General features: G+C 43.6%; 1 protein-coding gene across 3 annotated transcripts in view; it reads right to left on the bottom strand.

Moving 5' to 3' along the window:
• LOC140133531 (ATP-binding cassette sub-family B member 5-like) overlaps positions 1-720 on the bottom strand; it is a 41,036-nt gene extending 40,316 nt beyond the window's left edge. Inside the window, exon 1 of one of the 3 annotated variants that reach the window (XR_011855919.1) lies at positions 543-720. Coding sequence is in view for 2 of the 3 variants with exons in the window: in XM_072153819.1 (XP_072009920.1) it covers positions 543-584 (42 nt within the window). In the remaining variant the exon portion in view is untranslated. The remainder of the gene's footprint in view (positions 1-542) is intronic. The other 2 variants (XM_072153819.1, XM_072153817.1) reach the window with 2 other exon arrangements.
• Positions 721-23,597: the final 22,877 nt, after the last annotated feature.

The following is a 23,597-nucleotide window of genomic DNA, read 5'->3' as shown; positions in this document are numbered from 1 at the left end:
AGCTGGTGCGATGTATTTGATAGTTAGAACTTCCATTTCTAAGTGGTGGGTTTCCTTTAAGGATTTTATGAGTATAGATTTATACCCCTTTAAATTTATTATTAAAACCAAAACACAACACAAACAAATGTAACTGATAAAATAAAATGCAGCTGTCTCTTAAAGGCCAAAATAACCATAGTGATTGCACAGTTTTTTTTGTGTAGTATATAAACTCACTACATTAATTTTAGCTGGCTAAAGGAGATAAAGGAAAGCTACTGTATACCTTCTGTGCTACCTAACACAAGGCAGCTGTGTACACAGCTCAAACTAAACCACTTCTGTCAGTGATGATATAATAACAAAGAATAAAGCATAAAAGATCATCAAACTAAACATGTAAATAACAGGAAACCTAAAGCTAAAGTACAGGTCGGCTGCTACATCATCTCCATGGTAATGCTGTCATCTCCATAGTAATACTGTTTCCACCTATCTTTAGATCGTGATGTGCATTTTCCAGTCTCTATAATATGAAGCAGCAATACTCTTGTTCTTACCCCAGTACTCAAGTCTCTTCTTCTCCTTCTCTTTCCAGGCATCCTGCCGCCTGCACTTTCCTCAGTGTTTCAGCTCCAAGGAGTCACAGACCGGGATAGTAGGAGGAGTCACACCGGTTTCTACGTCTGAGATTTCATTGCTGTCTCATCTGACAAAGCTTTATTTCCGGCAAAGCACATGGGGAACCTCCCAGTACAACATCAGAACCCAAACCACAGCTGCTTCATTTCTATATATTATAGTACTGTGATCTAAATCCTGAATGTGTCAGTTTTTCACTTTTGACTATACAGGCAGTCCTCGGGATACGTACAAGATAGGGTCCATAGGTTTGTTCTTAAGTTAAATTTGTATGTAAGTTGAAACTGTATACTTTATAATTGTAGATCCAGACAAAATTGGATTTTGCCCCAGTGACAATTGGAGTTTTTTGCTGTAATGGGACCAACGATTATCAATAAAGCTTCATTACAGACACCTTACAGCTGATCATTGAAGCCTGGGACTATAGTAACATCCAGAGAGCTTCACTAGAGGTCACAGGGGGCAGAGGGGTCTGTCTTTAACTATGGGTTGTCTGTAAGTCGGGTGTCCTTAAGTAGGGGACCGCCTGTATTCTATATAGTGTATTGTAATACACAGTGGATTAAGTTATTACTTTGGGTAGAGAAATATTTATCAGAAGTGTCTGAGGTTAAACTGTTCTAGTTACACACAGAAACCAATCAGAGAGCAGCTGTAATTTTATAAACACCTGTGGGAAAAAGAAAGCTGAGCTCTGATTGGCTGTCATGTGCAACTAGAACCGTTCTGCTCTCAGACACTTCTGACAGATCTCCCCCTACGCCTTTCAAACTGTTCTTTTGGGCATCCCGCTTTTCCTGCTTTGTCAACAAAAATTGTAAAATTGTAATTTCTGGAAAATAAACATATACTATATACCCCAATAAAGAATCAATACTAGATATATATCCAGTTCACTAAACTACATTAACCCATTTGTGACTGCGAGTCTCTAGTGCCTGAATGTCCAGGTCAATTTTTGCAGTTCTGTTCTTCTCTTATTTAAAGGGTGTTCCCATTTCAGCAAATTAATGTTATTGTTTATATTATAAAAACGTTTACAAGTTTCAAAAATACTTTCTGTATCAATTCCTCCTGGTTTTCTAGATCTCTGCTTGCTGTCATTCTATAGAAAACTTCTGCGTCTAGTTCCAGTGGACAGAAATCTGAAATCTGACCATGGTCACACAGCTGCACGGCTCGTTATATCACACAGCTCTGATTACTCTCTGTGACCATGGTCAAAATTATGTCCATGTATGTGTTTGGGTGCAGAAGAAGAGTAGGATGATTATACACAGGGGGTGAGGAGGCTCTGCAGGAGAAGTGGAGGCTGATTACAATCAGGGGTGTGGAGGCTGTGCAGGAGGAGTGGAGGCTGATTATACACAGGGGTGAGGAGGCTGTGCAGGAGGAGTGGAGGCTGATTATACACAAGGGTGAGGAGGCTGTGCAGGAGAGGTGGAGGCTGATTATACACGGGGGGGGGTGAGGAGGCTGTGCAGGAGAAGAGGAGGCTGATTATACACAGGGGTGAGGAGGCTGTGCAGGAGAAGAGGAGGCTGATTATACACAAGGGTGAGGAGGCTGTGCAGGAGAAGAGGAGGATGATTATACACAGGGGGTGAGGAGGCTGTGCAGGAGAGGTGGAGGCTGATTATACACAGGGGTGAGGCGGCTGTGCAGGAGAAGTGGAGGCTGATTATACACAGGGGTGAGGAGGCTGTGCAGGAGAGGTGGAGACTGATTATACACAAGGGTGAGGAGGCTGTGCAGGAGAGGTGGAGGCTGATTATACACAGGGGTGAGGAGGCTGTGCAGGAGAGGTGGAGGCTGATTATACACAGGGGTGAGGAGGCTGTACAGAAGAAGTGGAGGCTGATTATACACAGGGGTGAGGAGGCTGTGCAGGAGAAGTGGAGGCTGATTATACACAGGGGTGAGGCGGCTGTGCAGGAGAAGTGGAGGCTGATTATACACAGGGGTGAGGAGGCTGTGCAGGAGAGGTGGAGACTGATTATACACAAGGGTGAGGAGGCTGTGCAGGAGAGGTGGAGGCTGATTATACACAGGGGTGAGGAGGCTGTGCAGGAGAGGTGGAGGCTGATTATACACAGGGGTGAGGAGGCTGTACAGAAGAAGTGGAGGCTGATTTTACACAGGGGTGAGGAGGCTGTGCAGGAGAGGTGGAGGCTGATTATACACAGGGGTGAGGAGGCTGTACAGAAGAAGTGGAGGCTGATTATACACAGGGGTGAGGAGGCTGTGCAGGAGAAGTGGAGGCTGATTATACACAGGAGGTGAGAAGGCTGTGCAGGAAAGGTGGAGGCTAGTTATACACAGGGGTGAGGAGGCTGTGCAGGAGAAGTGGAGGCTGATTATACACAAGGGTGAGGAGGCTGTGCAGGAGAGGTGGAGGTTGATTATACACAAGGGTGAGGAGGCTGTGCGGAAGAGTTGGAGGCTGATTATACACAGGGGTGAGGAGGCTGTGCAGGAGAGGTGGAGGCTGATTATACACAGGGGTAAAGAGGCTGTGCAGGAGAGGTGGAGGTTGATTATACACAAGGGTGAGGAGGCTGTGCAGAAGAGTTGGAGGCTGATTATACACAGGGGTGAGGAGGCTGTGCAGGAGAGGTGGAGGCTGATTATACACAAGGGTGAGGAGGCTGTGCAGGAGAGGTGGAGGCTGATTATACACAGGGGTGAGGAGGCTGTGCAGGAGAAGTGGAGGCTGATTACACACAGGGGTGAGGAGGTTGTGCAGAAGAGTTGGAGGTTGATTATACACAGGAGTGAGGAGGCTGTGCAGGAGAGGTGGAGGCTGATTATACACAGGGGTGAGGAGGCTGTGCAGGAGAGGTGGAGGCTGATTATACACAGGGGTGAGGAGGCTGTGCAGGAGAAGTGGAGGCTAATTATACACAGGGGTGAGGCGGCTGTGCAGGAGAGGTGGAGGCTGATTATACACAGGGGTGAGGAGACTGTGCAGAAGAAGTGGAGGCTGATTATACACAGGGGTGAGGAGGCTGTGCAGGAGAAGTGGAGGCTGATTATACACAGGAGGTGAGGCGGCTGTGCAGGAGAAATGGAGGCTGATTATACACAGGGGTGAGGAGGCTGTGCAGGAAAGGTGGAGGCTGATTACACACAAGGGTGAGGAGGCTGTGCAGAAGAGTTGGAGGCTGATGATACACAGGGGGTGAGGCGGCTGTGCAGGAGAGGTGGAGGCTGATTATACACAAGGGTGAGGAGGCTGTGCAGGAGAGATGGAGGCTGATTATACACAGGGGTGAGGAGGCTGTGCAGGAGAGGTGGAGGCTGATTATACACAAGGGTGAGGAGGCTGTGCAGGAGAGGTGGAGGCTGATTATACACAGGGGTGAGGAGGCTGTGCGGGAGAGGTGGAGGCTGATTATACACAAGGGTGAGGAGGCTGTGCAGGAGAGGTGGAAGCTGATTATACACAGGGGTGAGGAGGCTGTACAGGAGAGGTGGAGGCTGATTATACACAGGGGTGAGGAGGCTGTGCAGAAGAAGTGGAGGCTGATTATACACAGGGGTGAGGAGGCTGTGCAGGAGAAGTGGAGGCTGATTATACACAGGGGTGAGGAGGCTGTGCAGGAGAGGTGGAGGCTGATTATAAACAGGGGTGAGGAGGCTGTACAGGAGAGGTGGAGGCTGATTATACACAGGGGTGAGGAGGCTGTGCAGAAGAAGTGGAGGCTGATTATACACAGGGGTGAGGAGGCTGTGCAGGAGAAGTGGAGGCTGATTATACACAGGAGGTGAGGCGGCTGTGCAGGAGAAGTGGAGGCTGATTATACACAGGGGTGAGGAGGCTGTGCAGGAGAAGTGGAGGCTGATTATACACAGGGGTGAGGATGCAATGCAGAAGAGATGGAGGCTGATTATACACAGGGGTGAGGAGGCTGTGCAGGAGAAGTGGAGGATGATTATACACAGGGGTGAGGAGGCTGTGCAGGAGAGGTGGAGGCTGATTATACACAGGGGTGAGGAGGCTGTGCAGGAGAAGTGGAGGATGATTATACACAGGGGTGAGGAGGCTGTGCAGGAGAAGTGGAGGATGATTATACACAGGGGTGAGGAGGCTGTGCAGGAGAAGTGGAGGCTGATTATACACAGGGGTGAGGAGGCTGTGCAGGAGAGGTGGAGGCTGATTATACACAGGGGTGAGGAGGCTGTGCAGGAGAGGTGCAGGCTGATTATACACAGGGGTGAGGAGGCTGTGCAGGAGAAGTGGAGGATGATTATACACAGGGGTGAGGAGGCTGTGCAGGAGAAGTGGAGGCTGATTATACACAGGGGTGAGGAGGCTGTGCAGGAGAAGTGGAGGCTGATTATACACAGGGGTGAGGAGGCTGTACAGGAGAGGTGGAGGCTGATTATACACAGGGGTGAGGATGCAATGCAGGACAGGTGGAGGCTGATTATACACAGGGGTGAGGAGGCTGTGCAGGAGAAGTGGAGGCTGATTATACACAGGGGGTGAGGAGGCTGTGCAGGAGAAGTGGAGGATGATTATACACAGGGGTGAGGAGGCTGTGCAGGAGAAGTGGAGGCTGGTAATACAGGGGATGAGGAGGCTGTGCAGGAGAAGTGGAGGCTGATTATACACAGGGGGTGAGGAGGCTGTGCAGGAGAAGAGGAGGATGATTATACACAGGGGGTGAGGAGGCTGTGCGGGAGAAATGGAGGCTGATTATACACAGGGGGTGAGGAGGCTGTGCAGGAGAAGAGGAGGATGATTATACACAGGGGGTGAGGAGGCTGTGCGGGAGAAGAGGAGGATGATTATACACAGGGGGTGAGGAGGCTGTGCGGGAGAAGTGGAGGCTGGTAATACAGGGGATGAGGAGGCTGTGCAGGAGAAGTGGAGGCTGATTATACACAGGGGGTGAGGAGGCTGTGCAGGAGAAGTGGAGGCTGGTAATACAGGGGTGAGGAGGCTGTGCAGGAGAAGTGGAGGCTGACTATACACAGGGGGTGAGGAGGCTGTGCAGGAGAAGAGGAGGATGATTATACACAGGGGGTGAGGAGGCTGTGCGGGAGAAATGGAGGCTGATTATACACAGGGGGTGAGGAGGCTGTGCAGGAGAAGAGGAGGATGATTATACACAGGGGGTGAGGAGGCTGTGCGGGAGAAGTGGAGGATGATTATACACAGGGGGTGAGGAGGCTGTGCAGCAGAAGTGGAGGCTGATTATACACAGGGGTGAGGAGGCTGTGCAGGAGAAGTAGAGGCTGATTATACACAGGGGTGAGGAGGCTGTGCGGGAGAAGTGGAGGCTGATTATACACAGGGGGTGAGGAGGCTGTGCAGGAGAAGAGGAGGATGATTATACACAAGGGGTGAGGTGGCTGTGCGGGAGAAGTGGAGGCTGATTATACACAGGGGTGAGGAGGCTGTGCAGGAGAAGTGGAGGCTGATTATACATAGGGGGTGAGGAGGCTGTGCAGGAGAGGTGGAGGCTGATTATACACAGGGGTGAGGAGGCTGTGCAGGAGAAGTGGAGGATGATTATACACAGGGGTGAGGAGGCTGTGCAGGAGAAGTGGAGGCTGATTATACACAGGGGTGAGGAGGCTGTGCAGGAGAAGTGGAGGCTGATTATACACAGGGGGTGAGGAGGCTGTGCAGGAGAAGTGGAGGCTGGTAATACACAGGGATGAGGAGCTGTCGGAGCCTGTTTTGGAGAACAGAGTTATATGTGTGCATGTAGCAGAGAGTACATTACAGAGATGTATGTGTGACCACAAGTATGTTTTTAATATCAAATATATTTTAACTTTTTTGTTTATGTCCAAATTCGTGGTGTGTCTTATTGTAAATTAATGTAATTAGAATACCTTATCACTGCTGCCATCTTCAAAAATAACTTTAATTCCTCTGTGCTACCCCATCCTCGTAGCTGTGATTGACATCCACAACCAATGAACGGGGTTGGGACACGTGGAGAGCTTTACTTCTTTTGCTGGCTCTGCATTCTGTTAACTTGAAGTGAAATGGCCGGTCCAATACAGTTTTGTAATGAAGTATTACTCATATTAAATTACAGGGGTCCTATAGAGCCTGATCACCAACCAGTCACCAAGGAACGGAGCAGACTTTCCTTGGCCAGTTCCCTTTGTTGAAGTTTGCATTCTGGAATAAAAGCAACTATGAGTAGATGTTCTTCGTGTGATCCCTGTATGCTGTTAACTAATATCAAGGGCCTCCCCGCTACCACCTACCTGGGGAGTGTTACACACACATTCACCAGGAGTGCTCCAGTGAGAACTACCATCCATTCTCCATCCATCTCCCTCTTACTTGCGACCCACGGACACCTGCCCAGCATGGACTAGGTCTGTTCCACCTGGACCAAGCGACCATGACCAAGTAAAGCGCTAGGCCACGCTCAAGCCATCCACTCAGGTACCAGTGGAATCTAACTGTCCTCAGGATGAAAACACGCTCGGGCATTATAAATACACTAATGGTACTGAAGGTGGATTTGGAGCTGACAGGTTCCCTTTAAAAGGTTCCACTTATCCAGCTAACATGTTTTCCAGCCTAACAACCAGCTGTATTCCAGCACCTTTTGATCCTCCACTCTGCAGAAGAACCCTCTTTAGTGCATATGAAACCATAGCCCCCATACTCATATAATTTTTATTAGTAAATACCTTATAATTATATTATATTTGTGGATTTATTTATTTTTGTATCTATTCATATGGATGCAAGTTTTTTTCCGGTCTACTAACATCCATTTAATTATTTATGGAATTTTGCAATTTAACATATCCCGCATAAAAATTACCCATGCTCCTTTGTTTGTCTTGATGAATTTCTATGTATGAATTTTTAACATATAAGAAGATAGCACTGGCTCCACCTCCGCGCCCTTTTTATTTTAAAAAGCATCTGTTTCTTATGAATAAATTCCTGTTGCTTTTATTAAAGCAAATAATTGATTTTGTGATACCTTTTAATGGCTAAATGAAAGATGTTACACGAAAGCTTTCAGGACATCTAGGGTCCCTTCATCAGGCAAGGTATAAAAGGCTTTCTGAAGTAACACAGATTTTATCGGCAAAAAAACGTAAACAAAATTAAAACGTAATGAGATAACTTGGACAGTGTGAATGTTTTATTGCCTGTCAATTTAAAGGGAACCTGTCAACAGCCAAAGAACTTTTAAAGCACGAAAAGTACCTTATATGGGAATCTGAAGACAGAAGAAGCAGAGGCCACGGGATGAAGAGGAGCGCCAGCGGTAAGTTCTGATTTCTTTTTTTTCCCAAGTTTCACATACCAGCAGTATTCAATCACACCAGTGTTCCACGCCTGGCCTTGGGCCGCGGCCGGACGGTTGAAAACCACTGTCCTAGAGGGTTTATTTCCGGGTGACAGGTTCTCTTTAAATTAACAAATGACTTCTAGCACATGATATATAAGCACATTTGCTGTGCATCAGAAACAGCCACATAGAGGGGGTCATTTATTATAGCCTCGCAAACACAAAACTAGCCGCTTTTTTTTTGTCCTTTCCCCTTGCTCCTTAATTTATCAGGTTTCAGTGCCACAATATTGGTGTTTACCGACACTCTCGACTTGTTCTATTTTTGGGTGCAAATTTTTGGCGTCGCTTGTGAATTCACTTCTGGCACTTCTATTTTTCAGACTCATTTTTCCTGGCGCAAAAAGAGAGCAGCTAAAAGCAAGTCTAGGGCATTCAAAACCATTTAGTCTGTGCGCCAATTCATTAATCCCTTGCGCCACAAACTTACATCCCACTGAAAAATATAGCACAGTTCCAGCGTCAACCTCTCCCAAATTAATAAATGCCCCTCACTGGGTTAGAACCAGGAAAGTACAAGAGAACAATGTTAAAAATTACTATAAAGTAATGCGGCTGAAAGTGACCCGATACAGTCATCATAGCGTTAATGTAACCTGACTAATCCCCTTCATACCAAAGAGGATAACAAGAATTCACATACCACAGTTAGTGGTGGATTATCTTTCCTATATTCATTCCTGGCACCATCACCCGTTTCAGAGGTTTGGAATTATAATTGTATTTCTTAAGGAGACTTGTTACTCAGAACATAAGTAGCTCTAAACCAAATGCTCACATACATGTATGGACAATAGTATAGAAGGGTAGGAACATGCATATGGTCTATGGGTACTGACTTATAGCATCTCACTCACTTTATCCCACTCCTTGACATATCTGTATGTTGCAGTGTAGGGCACCTCAATGTAAAGTTATATCCTGGTGATCCCAGGCGCACAGCATCCATGCCATCTCAGCAGGAGCCAAGCCGATCTATTCGCTGCCAATAATCACTGCAGTATCTACTCAGGTTTCAACAAGGATTGGTGTCGTTGATCATGGCCGCTTCTGCCATGAGGTGGGGCAGTTTGCCGCCGGTAGCACGGACTCGCCAATGGCTGATAAGTCTGTACTACCTGAAAAAAAATCAATTATATTGGTGCCATAGCCACGGTAAGGCAGCTCCTTTGACATCAATCATGACCATCAGGATGCCTTATGACATGATATAGGATTAAAACCAAACCAGTATATCTATTCCAGAAGGAACAGATACCAATCTGTAGACAACACTGTTTCAACCTGGTAGGGATATTCAGCACAGTGTAGGAAACTGGTTTTGCTGAGTCAGAAGCTTTTGACTAAAGTTGGGAAGTAGCAGTTCTCCTTAAAGGAAACCTAGCACTTGACGTGGCAGGTCTCTGATGGAAATACCGGGCACCAGCTCAGGGTGAGCTGGTGCCGGAGCTTTTTAAACTTTATAGCCGGCACAGGGAGGTATGCGCTCAGCGCTTACCGTGCGCGCGGCTACATAGGAAGTGAAGGAGAGCCGCGTGCATGGTAAGCGCCGAGCGCGTACCTCCCTGTGCCGGCTATAAAGTTTAAAAAGTGTTTTAAACCACGATACCGCGGTTTAAAACACTAACAAAAATAAGCTCCGGCACCAGCTCACCCTGAGCTGGTGCTCGGTATTTTCATCTGAAACCTGCCACTTCAAGTGGTAGGTTTCCTTTAAGGAGAGTTTGCCAATTAAGGCCGTCTTGTAGGCGTGTGGCGACATGTGTTCATTGCGCTCCACTAGGGTATTTTAATCCCCCACCATGTCTTTAGGCTTCCTGAAGGTTATGCTTGATGTCAAGGGAAGCACTTTCCATATCTCATCCTGAAAAACTTATTTAAATATTTTCCCAGAATCCCCTAGTGGAGCGTCAATGGCTATAAGCCTCCACACGCCTACAATGCGGCCTCAATTGGCAAACCCTCCGTAAGGGAATCTGATTTCCTGACCCTAGTCAAAAGCCTCTCACTCAGCCAAACCAATTCCCTTTGCTTTACTAAAGACACCCAACCAGGTCATAGCAGTGCTGTCTACAGCTGGGAGTCTGGTACTTCTGGAATGGATATACTGGTTTGGTTTTAATCCAGCATCATGTTATTAGGCTTCCAGAAGGTCATGCTTGATTTTAAGGGAGCTGTCTTACAAGGTAGCTAAAAGAGGTGTGGTTTTCCTTATCGCATCCTGGAAAACTTATTTGCATATTTTCCCAGAATCCCTTAGTGGAGCGCCAATGGCTATAAGTCTCCACATGCCCATAAGGTGGCTTTAATAAGCAAACTCTCTGTAAGGAGAACTCTTACTTCCCGACCCTAGAGTTGTGTGGCATTCAATACCAGGGCACTGTTCACAATAATGAGGTCATCAATGTGGGATGTGGCCAGCGGATGTGACCTTGCCTTTTTGTGACTCTTTCGTTCTCTCTGTTCCTCTAATGCTGATGACACTCTACACTAATTTTTGATAGCATTATTACTAGTGAGTTGTTCTACACTGCATTTTATATTTTTGTTTATACCATCTATCTCCCTCGTTACATTTGTTAAGTTTGTATGACCAGATCACAGGTGCTAATCTTGTATACAATATTACTTTAATATACCATGTGGTGCATTGACTTGTGTTCCCTATCTTGTTTGTTGTTTTTAATTATGTGGTTTTTAATTAAACCATCATGTTGAGGTTTGTCTTGTATTTTCTATGAATTTTTAAATTAGTATTTTCAGATTATTAATCATTGACGTTCTCTGGTACTTTCTGTATTTGGCGTTGGTGGGATTTTTTTTGTAGTTGGTTGATTACTTTAACTGTTTTGTCTTAGTTCTGCAAAACATGTATGTGTTCACATAGGGAGAGAGGAGTAAGCTGCTGCCAGATATCTCTGGTGGCGACTTTCAAGGTAGCTAAAGATAAAAACTCAAGGATACTGTTATTACTAAACTATATAGAGCACCAAAGTATTTGGGCTACAATAGAAATGTCTGCTACTTATAAGCACTGGGTCACACATATCAATTGTATAAACAGTGATACACTTTGTCAGATTACAGTGGGTGTAGAAAGTATTCAGATCCCTTTACATTTTTCACTCTTTGTTTTATTGCAGCCAAGATCCAAAAAGTTCTGTTTCTTGCTCATTAATGTACACTCTGCATTTCATCTTGACAGAAAAACTGAAATTTATTAAACAAGAAAAACTGAAATATCACGTGGCCATAAGTTTTCAGATATTTTAGTCAAATGCTGTTCATTTCCTTCTGATCCTCCTTGAGATGGTTCTACTCCTTCACTGTTCAGACTTAGGAAAGGCATGCACCATTAGGATTAGGAAAGGCATGCACCAGTCTATATAAGACGTCACAGCTCACAGTGCATGTCAGGGCACATGAGAATCATGAGGTCTAAGGAACTACCCAAGGAACTCAGAAACTTAATTGTGGCAGTGCACAAATCTGGCCATGGTTACAAAAGAATTTCTGCAGCACTCAAGATTCCTAAGAGCACAGTGGCCTTCATAGTCCTTAAATGGAAGAAGTTTGGGATGACCACAATTCTTCCTCGACCTGGCCATTGAGACAAACTAAGCAATTGTGGCAGAAGAGCCTTGGTAAGAGTGGTAAAGAAGAACCCCAAGATCACTGTGGCTGAACTTCAGAGATGCAGTAGGGAGATGGGATAAAGTTCCACAAAGTTAACACTGCAGCCTCCACCAGTCAGGACTTTATGGCAGAGTGTGCCGACGTAAGCCTCTCCTCAGTGCAAGACACATGAAAACCTGCATACAATTTGCAAAAAAAACACATAAAAGACCTATCTAATGATCTAATGAGACGAAGATTGAATTTTTGGCTATTAATTCTAAGTCATATGTGTGGAGAAAACCAGGTACTGCTAACCACCTGCCAAATACAATCCCAACAGTGACGCACGATGGTGGCAGCATCATACTAAGGGGGAGGGAGGGTTAGCCTTGCAGGACGATTGGTTACAATTGAAGGAAAGATTAATGCGACCAAGAACAAAGATATCCTGGATGAAAACCTCTTCCAGAGTGATCTGGACCTCATACTGGGCCAAGGTTCACCTTCCAACAAGACAATGAGCCTAAGCACACGGCTACAGTAACAAAGCAGTGGCTTTAGAACAGCTCGGTGACAATACCTGACTGGCTCGGTCAGAGTCCTGACCTAAACCCAATTGAGCATCTCAAGAGACTTGAAAATGGCTTCCACCAGCATTCACCATGCAACCTGAGGGAACTGAAGAGGATCTGCAAGGAGAAGGCAGAGGATCCCAACATCCAGGTGTGATAAACCTTTTGTATCATTCCCAAGAAGACTTGTGGCTGTACTACCTCAACAGCAGCTTCTACTCAAGCAAAGGCTCCGAATACTTATGGCCATGTGTGATATTTCAGTTTTTCTTGTTTAATAAATCAGCAAAAACATCTACATATCCGTTTTTTTTTTTGTCAAGATGGGGGCAGAGTGCACATTAATTAGCAAGAAAGAAACTTTTTTGATCTTACCAAATGGCTGAAATGAAACAGAGTGAAAAATTTAAAGGGGTCCGAATCCTTTCCGTACCCACTGTTAGAAGCAACATGCTAGTGGTAGAAATGACAAATAAAATTTCATCTTGAATAATGTGCACTTGATTTAAACATTGTGAAAAACTAGTGAAAAAATACTTGAGGGCAATAGGAGAAAGTAAACTAAGCTTTAGTGATCGGAACCTAGCCAGAAGTTTAGGTTTGAAGTTTGAGCTTACTTCAGCTGGTAACTTCAGTGATTGGTGCTGGCATTGGAGGTGTAAAGCGCAGATGGGATTTAGCGTTAAAACCGATAATCGGTGCAAGGAACCAATCACGGGTGTTAGCGATTGGTTCGGATCCAAGGTTCTGCCAAACTCGCTGCAACTGATTGTGTCAGCTCATCCCTATCTGTGACGTTTATACCTACCATATCTAAATTGTGAGTTTTTCTCAAACTTAGTCAAAAACTAGTAATTAGAGTACAGGCAGTCCCCTACTTAAGAACACCTGATTTAAAGACGACCCACTAGTCACAAACTTGATTTTGGTAATTTACTGTACTTTAGTCCCGGCCTACAGGGTCGGACTGGGGTGCCTGGGGCCCACCAGAGAAATTGATTCTAGGGGCCCACCACACCGCTACCGCTGCAATGTACTTAGCACTACCTTACCAATAAGAATAACGAACTATAACCCTTCACCTCCTCTGTATGTTTTCTGCACCACATAAGACATTATAGAAATAGTCTAGATAGTTAGCAATTACAGTTACCAGACTCAGTACTGGGATTCAGTACCTCGCATGTCACACGTCTTCTCCTTTGGGTACTGAACGGCAGGACGATTTCTCCCTTTTTTTCTGAACAATGAAGAATTTTCCACCAGATACCTTCATCTCTGTGAGGCACATCTCCACACTGTGCAACTAAAAATATCACCGTCACTACAGCATATTGTCACTTGTATAACAATGTCCTACTCTGTGCTCCTAAATAATATTTACCACTCACAACACAACTGACCCCACTGTGCTCCACACAAATATCAAATATACCCCCATATTAAAAACCCTACTGCCCCCTCTCCATAAATCAAATATTGCATTGCAACTCCTCAGTATATTACAATACACACCCCTGAGTAAATAATATGATACACCTAATAAATTAAATTTGACATAATTCCCTTTAATTACATAATATATCATTTCCAATTAATCATTTCATCTATACAGTCTTACAGTGCTCCTACTTATTTATTATGTTTTATTTAATGCTCTCCTTAGTTATTCTTCTACTGTTTAGTGCTCCTCTTATCAAATATTTTATATAAAAGTCCTAACAAATACTCCTATCCTGTATATATATAGGCACAGCACAGTACTGCTACTCCTATCCTGTATATGTGGGCACAGCACAGTACTACTACTCCTATCCTGTATATATATATAGGCACAGCACAGTACTACTACTCCTATCCTGTATATGTGGGCACAGCACAATACTACTACTCCTATCCTGTATATATGGGTACAGCACAGTACTACTACTCCTATCCTGTATATATGGGTACAGCACAGTACTACTACTCCTATTCTGTATATGTGGGCACAGCACAGTACTACTACTCCTATCCTGTATATATGGGCACAGCACAGTACTACTACTCCTATCCTGAATATATGGACACAGCACAATACTACTACCCCTATTCTGTATATATTGACACAGCACAATACTACTACTCCTATCCTGTATATATGGACACAGCACAGTACTACTACTCCTATCCTGTATATATGGACACAGCACTGTACTACTACTCTTATCCTGCATATATGGACACAGCACAGTACTACTACTACTCCTATCCTGTATATCTGCACACAGCACAGTACTACTACTCCTATCCTGTATATATGGACACAGCACAGTACTACTACTCCTATCCTGTATATATGGACACAGCACAGTACTACTACTCCTATCCTGTATATATGGACACAGCACAGTACTACTACTCCTATCCTGTATATATGGACACAGCACAGTACTACTACTCCTATCCTGTATATATGGACACAGTACAGTACTACTACTCCTATCCTGTATATATGGGCACAGTACTACTACTCCTATCCTGTATATATGGGTACAGCACAGTACTACTACTCCTATCCTGTATATGTGGGCACAGCACAGTACTACTACTCCTATCCTGTATATATGGGCACAGCACAGTACTACTACTCCTATCCTGAATATATGGACACAGCACAATACTACTACCCCTATTCTGTATATATTGACACAGCACAATACTACTACTCCTATCCTGTATATATGGACACAGCACAGTACTACTACTCCTATCCTGTATATATGGACACAGCACTGTACTACTACTCTTATCCTGCATATATGGACACAGCACAGTACTACTACTACTCCTATCCTGTATATCTGCACACAGCACAGTACTACTACTCCTATCCTGTATATATGGACACAGCACAATACTACTACCCCTATTCTGTATATATTGACACAGCACAATACTACTACTCCTATCCTGTATATATGGACACAGCACAGTACTACTACTCCTATCCTGTATATATGGACACAGCACTGTACTACTACTCTTATCCTGCATATATGGACACAGCACAGTACTACTACTACTCCTATCCTGTATATCTGCACACAGCACAGTACTACTACTCCTATCCTGTATATATGGACACAGCACAGTACTACTACTCCTATCCTGTATATATGGACACAGCACAGTACTACTACTCCTATCCTGTATATATGGACACAGCACAGTACTACTACTCCTATCCTGTATATATGGACACAGCACAGTACTACTACTCCTATCCTGTATATATGGACACAGTACAGTACTACTACTCCTATCCTGTATATATGGGCACAGTACTACTACTCCTATCCTGTATATATGGGTACAGCACAGTACTACTACTCCTATCCTGTATATGTGGGCACAGCACAGTACTACTACTCCTATCCTGTATATATGGGCACAGCACAGTACTACTACTCCTATCCTGAATATATGGACACAGCACAATACTACTACCCCTATTCTGTATATATTGACACAGCACAATACTACTACTCCTATCCTGTATATATGGACACAGCACAGTACTACTACTCCTATCCTGTATATATGGACACAGCACTGTACTACTACTCTTATCCTGCATATATGGACACAGCACAGTACTACTACTACTCCTATCCTGTATATCTGCACACAGCACAGTACTACTACTCCTATCCTGTATATATGGACACAGCACAGTACTACTACTCCTAACCTGTATATATGGACACAGCACAGTACTACTACTCCTATCCTGTATATATGGACACAGCACAGTACTACTACTCCTATCCTGTATATATGGACACAGCACAGTACTACTACTCCTATCCTGTATATATGGACACAGTACAGTACTACTACTCCTATCCTGTATATATGGGCACAGTACTACTACTCCTATCCTGTATATATGGGTACAGCACAGTACTACTACTCCTATCCTGTATATATGAGCACAGCACAGTACTGCTACTCCTATCCTGTATATATGGGTACAGCACAGTACTACTACTCCTATCCTGTATATATGGGCACAGTACTACTACTCCTATCCTGTATATATGGGTACAGCACAGTACTACTACTCCTATCCTGTATATATGGGTACAGCACAGTACTACTACTCCTATCCTGTAAATATGGGCACAGCACAGTACTACTACTCCTATCCTGTATATATGGGCACAGCAGAGTACTACTACTCCTATCCTGTATATAAGGACACAGCACAGTACTACTACTCCTATCCTGTATATATGGGCACAGCACAGTACTACTACTCCTATCCTGTATGTATGGACACAGCACAGTACTACTACTCCTATCCTGTATATGTATATGTGCAATACCCCACCCCCCACCCTCTATTACATATTGTGCCCCCTTACTATACTATATATTTCCCCTATATATTGGCCTTTTATATTCCTGTAACCAGTCCCATTATTGTATATAGTTTTTTAGTGCCCCCTTGGAGTCCCTTATTATGTGTTTTCCCTTACCACTGTGACCCACTATGATATATTTAGTTTAGAAGAAAAAAATAATAAATTTCACTTACCTGTCGCAGCGCTCCCGCGTCCTCAGCGTCTCTTCTCCTGTCGACCGGGAACAAGGCGCAGAGCAGCGAGGCAGCGTGAGTACATCATCACGCTGCCGCGCATCAGGGGTCACAGTGCGACGCGTGCCGGCAAAAAAAATGGCCGCGTCGCACATTCACAGCAACGGCCGTATATTACTGGTACTCGAGTGGCCGCGTACGGCCGCATGGAGTGCCAGAGCTATCACTCAGTGGCAGGGGCCTCCATCCCGGGGTCCACTGTGGGGACGGAGGCCCCTGCCGTAGTGAAGGTATCGGGGGCCCACCGGAGGATTCTCCGGTCCTCCGGTGGGCCAGTCCGACTCTGCCGGCCTACAATCATTACCTGTAACAGTTATCAGAGGTGTCTGTAATTAAGATATATTTTTACTCCTGGTTCTTATGACAACCCAACATTTTTTAAATCCAATTGTCATAGAGAAATTTTGTCTGGGGTTACAAAGATAAAATATACAGTTCTGAGTTACATACAAATTCAACTTAAGAACAAACCTACAGAACCAATCTTGTAAGTAACCCTGCCTGTACTTAGATTTGGCTGAATTATATTTCTTTTGGTGTATTCAAGGACAAATTTACATATATATATATATATATATATATATATATATATATATATATATATATATATATTATCATCTGCATTTATTTGAACTACACAAATATTAAAATGATATACTGCCACCCGGTGGACACATTAGTGAACCATTCACATTAGTCTTACTACTCATGCTTGAAGAAAACACTTAAGACGGACAAGTCAATCTTAATCTTTTACAAAAAAGCTCAGATTAAAATATTTTGGTTTACATTACATTAACCTTAGCTCCCTGTTATTGATCTAGTTTCATTTTCCCATTCAGCCCCAAACCACAGCATAACTTCAGTGGACGTCATAAGGATGAACTTTCATTTTTGTTCACAAAGTGATCGCTCCAGCGGGAGTCATAATTTTATTTCTGTAGAAACTGAAATGTCAAAGTAAAATCAAATCCAACAAAAATGTTCATAATGTAAAAGTAGTGCAGGCGCACGTTTTCTTGACCTATAAAATAGGTTTATTGGGGCAGATTTATCAAGCTGTCTAAAAGTCAGAATATTCTTAGTTGCCCATGGCAACCAATCACAGCTCCCCTTTAAAATATTCATTACACAGCGCTACACAGAGTTTTCCAATTCGGTCATGTTCTGATATCATGAGAATAATATATTGCTAGGCCGGCTCCTTCGGACAGTTCTATATTTAGAGCTCCACAGCCTGTCAGATTCATTATACAGGCAGTCCCCGTGTTACGTACAGTATAGGTTCTGTAGGTTTGTTCTTAAGTTGAATTTGTATGTAAGTCGGAACTGTATATTTTATCATTGTAACCCCGCCAAAAATTTTTGGGTCTCTGTGACAATTGGATTTTAAAAATGTTGGATTGTCATAAGAATCAGGATTAACAATTAAAGGGGTATTCCCGTCTGGGCATTCACATTCAGTTTCACTAATCTTCCATATATAAACATTTCTTCAATTGGATGTTATTAAAAAAATTGTTCCTGTGTGAAGATAATTTCTCATAAATGTAGCCATGTTGTCCCTTAGAAACGAGATGGCTTCCTCGGTTACGACCACGTCACACTCTGGCAGCGGTGGCCAGACATGCGCTATTGAGCCCTGCCTGACCTCCTGGATTCAGGGATCATTACCACAGGACGGCTGTGAGACATACAGTAACTCCCGGACATTTCATATACAAAAACTTTTTGTTTATTTGTGAAATCCATCCAGCAGAGGTGGTCGTATCCGAGGAAGCCATCTCGTTTCTAAGGTACAACATGACTACATTCATGAGAAATTATCTTCACACAGGAACATTTTTTTTAATAACATCTAATTGATGAAATGTTTATATATGGCAGATTTATCAAACTGAATGTGAGTGCCCAGACGAGAATACCCCTTTAAGCTTAAAGAGGACCTTTCACCACCTCACACATGTAGATATTATACTACTATTACTATTATCCTGTAGGGGCGGCTACACAGATTCAGGCGCACTTGGAATTTCTCTTCTAGCCCCTGCGGTTGCGGAGATATCATTCCCAGTGTTTGACCATTGTAATCAGTGTTTGGTCAGAGAGGAGGAGCTGGGGGTGGGGCTGGAGGTGTTATGCTAATCTTCTCTCATACTCTCTAATCACATTGCGTCACATTTACGCTTACATGCCGCATGCATCACGTTTGCGCTTATACGGCATATGCGTCACACTTGCGCTTATGTGGCGTTTGCATCATGGAAACGCTTACGTGGCGTTTGCGTCACAGTTATGCTTACGCGGCTTTTGCGTCATGGTTATGCTTACACAGCGCTTGCAGCACGGTTACACTTACACAGCCGTTACGTGCCGTTTGTATCATGTTTACACTTATCACATTTACTCTTATGTGGCGATTGAATTACATTTACTTTTACACGTTTCTGTCATGTTTACGCTTACGCAGTGTTTGCATCACGTTTATGACGCCTTTAGATACACATAGAGAAATTACATCTCACCACTGACAGTATGAGAGAAGATTAGCATAACACACGCCCCCAGCTCCTTCTACAGTACAGTTACACATGGCTTCATTGACGACCCTGATTGGCTGCTATGTTTCTCCACTTTGTTCTCAACCATTGCTTCTCAAAAATAATTTTATGTTTGATAATGCATAAGCTGCAATACCAGGCATAACCTCTGGAAAAGAGCGGTGTTGTTTCTGGAAAAAGCATATTTTTTGGGTGTAAACCTTTTTTATGGCTAGTAAATTGGTGAGGAAGTGGTGAAAAGCAGAGAATACTAGGCCCAGTACAGTACATAAATGATATGACAAGTCTCAGGTTGTCTTAACCCAACAGAAAGGGGGGGATTTCTAAACGCACTTGTGCAACAATTCTGGTGGTTTTGCGGCAAAAACACTGTCTAAAATTACCTTTTTTTGGCACTTTTCCGACTTGTCCGATTAAGGGGCGTGGCCTTTGGGAAAATAAACTCGCAAGAAAGGTGGATGGCTTGCAGGAAATCGTCTGTGCGCTCAAAATTCTGGCGCACAGTTTAGACCAACTAAAAGCACAGTGATAAATCTGGCGCAGCACAAGACAAGTGTTTTCCAGCTAGAAACTGGCAGAACCTGAGATATGGACACAGCACAGTACTACTACTCCTATCCTGTATATATGGACACAGCACAGTACTACTACTCCTATCCTGTATATATGGGTACAGCACAGTACTACTACTCCTATCCTGTATATGTGGGCACAGCACAGTACTACTACTCCTATCCTGTATATATGGGCACAGCACAGTACTACTACTCCTATCCTGAATATATGGACACAGCACAATACTACTACCCCTATTCTGTATATATTGACACAGCACAATACTACTACTCCTATCCTGTATATATGGACACAGCACAGTACTACTACTCCTATCCTGTATATATGGACACAGCACTGTACTACTACTCTTATCCTGCATATATGGACACAGCACAGTACTACTACTACTCCTATCCTGTATATCTGCACACAGCACAGTACTACTACTCCTATCCTGTATATATGGACACAGCACAGTACTACTACTCCTATCCTGTATATATGGACACAGCACAGTACTACTACTCCTATCCTGTATATATGGACACAGCACAGTACTACTACTCCTATCCTGTATATATGGACACAGCACAGTACTACTACTCCTATCCTGTATATATGGACACAGTACAGTACTACTACTCCTATCCTGTATATATGGGCACAGTACTACTACTCCTATCCTGTATATATGGGTACAGCACAGTACTACTACTCCTATCCTGTATATGTGGGCACAGCACAGTACTACTACTCCTATCCTGTATATATGGGCACAGCACAGTACTACTACTCCTATCCTGAATATATGGACACAGCACAATACTACTACCCCTATTCTGTATATATTGACACAGCACAATACTACTACTCCTATCCTGTATATATGGACACAGCACAGTACTACTACTCCTATCCTGTATATATGGACACAGCACTGTACTACTACTCTTATCCTGCATATATGGACACAGCACAGTACTACTACTACTCCTATCCTGTATATCTGCACACAGCACAGTACTACTACTCCTATCCTGTATATATGGACACAGCACAATACTACTACCCCTATTCTGTATATATTGACACAGCACAATACTACTACTCCTATCCTGTATATATGGACACAGCACAGTACTACTACTCCTATCCTGTATATATGGACACAGCACTGTACTACTACTCTTATCCTGCATATATGGACACAGCACAGTACTACTACTACTCCTATCCTGTATATCTGCACACAGCACAGTACTACTACTCCTATCCTGTATATATGGACACAGCACAGTACTACTACTCCTATCCTGTATATATGGACACAGCACAGTACTACTACTCCTATCCTGTATATATGGACACAGCACAGTACTACTACTCCTATCCTGTATATATGGGCACAGTACTACTACTCCTATCCTGTATATATGGGCACAGTACTACTACTCCTATCCTGTATATATGGGTACAGCACAGTACTACTACTCCTATCCTGTATATGTGGGCACAGCACAGTACTACTACTCCTATCCTGTATATATGGGCACAGCACAGTACTACCACTCCTATCCTGAATATATGGACACAGCACAATACTACTACCCCTATTCTGTATATATTGACACAGCACAATACTACTACTCCTATCCTGTATATATGGACACAGCACAGTACTACTACTCCTATCCTGTATATATGGACACAGCACTGTACTACTACTCTTATCCTGCATATATGGACACAGCACAGTACTACTACTACTCCTATCCTGTATATATGGACACAGCACTGTACTACTACTCTTATCCTGTATATATGGACACAGCACAGTACTACTACTCCTAACCTGTATATATGGACACAGCACAGTACTACTACTCCTATCCTGTATATATGGACACAGCACAGTACTACTACTCCTATCCTGTATATATGGACACAGCACAGTACTACTACTCCTATCCTGTATATATGGACACAGTACAGTACTACTACTCCTATCCTGTATATATGGGCACAGTACTACTACTCCTATCCTGTATATATGGGTACAGCACAGTACTACTACTCCTATCCTGTATATATGAGCACAGCACAGTACTGCTACTCCTATCCTGTATATATGGGTACAGCACAGTACTACTACTCCTATCCTGTATATATGGGCACAGTACTACTACTCCTATCCTGTATATATGGGTACAGCACAGTACTACTACTCCTATCCTGAATATATGGACACAGCACAATACTACTACTCCTATCCTGTAAATATGGGCACAGCACAGTACTACTACTGCTATCCTGTATATATGGGCACAACAGAGTACTACTACTCCTATCCTGTATATAAGGACACAGCACAGTACTACTACTCCTATCCTGTATATATGGGCACAGCACAGTACTACTACTCCTATCCTGTATGTATGGACACAGCACAGTACTACTACTCCTATCCTGTATATGTATATGTGCAATACCCCACCCCCCACCCTCTATTACATATTGTGCCCCCTTACTATACTATATATTTCCCCTATATATTGGCCTTTTATATTCCTGTAACCAGTCCCATTATTGTATATAGTTTTCTAGTGCCCCCTTGGAGTCCCTTATTATGTGTTTTCCCTTACCACTGTGACCCACTATGATATATTTAGTTTAGAAGAAAAAAATAATAAATTTCACTTACCTGTCGCAGCGCTCCCGCGTCCTCAGCGTCTCTTCTCCTGTCGACCGGGAACAAGGCGCAGAGCAGCGAGGCAGCGTGAGTGCATCATCACGCTGCCGCGCATCAGGGGTCACAGTGCGACGCGTGCCGGCAAAAAAAATGGCCGCGTCGCACATTCACAGCAACGGCCGTATATTACTGGTACTCGAGTGGCCGCGTACGGCCGCATGGAGTGCCAGAGCTATCACTCAGTGGCAGGGGCCTCCATCCCGGGGTCCACTGTGGGGACGGAGGCCCCTGCCGTAGTGAAGGTATCGGGGGCCCACCGGAGGATTCTCCGGTCCTCCGGTGGGCCAGTCCGACTCTGCCGGCCTACAATCATTACCTGTAACAGTTATCAGAGGTGTCTGTAATTAAGATATATTTTTACTCCTGGTTCTTATGACAACCCAACATTTTTTAAATCCAATTGTCATAGAGAAATTTTGTCTGGGGTTACAAAGATAAAATATACAGTTCTGAGTTACATACAAATTCAACTTAAGAACAAACCTACAGAACCAATCTTGTAAGTAACCCTGCCTGTACTTAGATTTGGCTGAATTATATTTCTTTTGGTGTATTCAAGGACAAATTTACATATATATATATATATATATATATATATATATATATATATATATATTATCATCTGCATTTATTTGAACTACACAAATATTAAAATGATATACTGCCACCCGGTGGACACATTAGTGAACCATTCACATTAGTCTTACTACTCATGCTTGAAGAAAACACTTAAGACGGACAAGTCAATCTTAATCTTTTACAAAAAAGCTCAGATTAAAATATTTTGGTTTACATTACATTAACCTTAGCTCCCTGTTATTGATCTAGTTTCATTTTCCCATTCAGCCCCAAACCACAGCATAACTTCAGTGGACGTCATAAGGATGAACTTTCATTTTTGTTCACAAAGTGATCGCTCCAGCG

Source organism: Engystomops pustulosus, chromosome 5 (assembly GCF_040894005.1).
Source record: "Engystomops pustulosus chromosome 5, aEngPut4.maternal, whole genome shotgun sequence".
Lineage (NCBI taxonomy): Eukaryota > Metazoa > Chordata > Amphibia > Anura > Leptodactylidae > Engystomops > Engystomops pustulosus.
The sequence above is the reverse complement of the archived record's forward strand: the minus strand, read 5'-3'. Positions and strand labels throughout refer to the sequence as shown.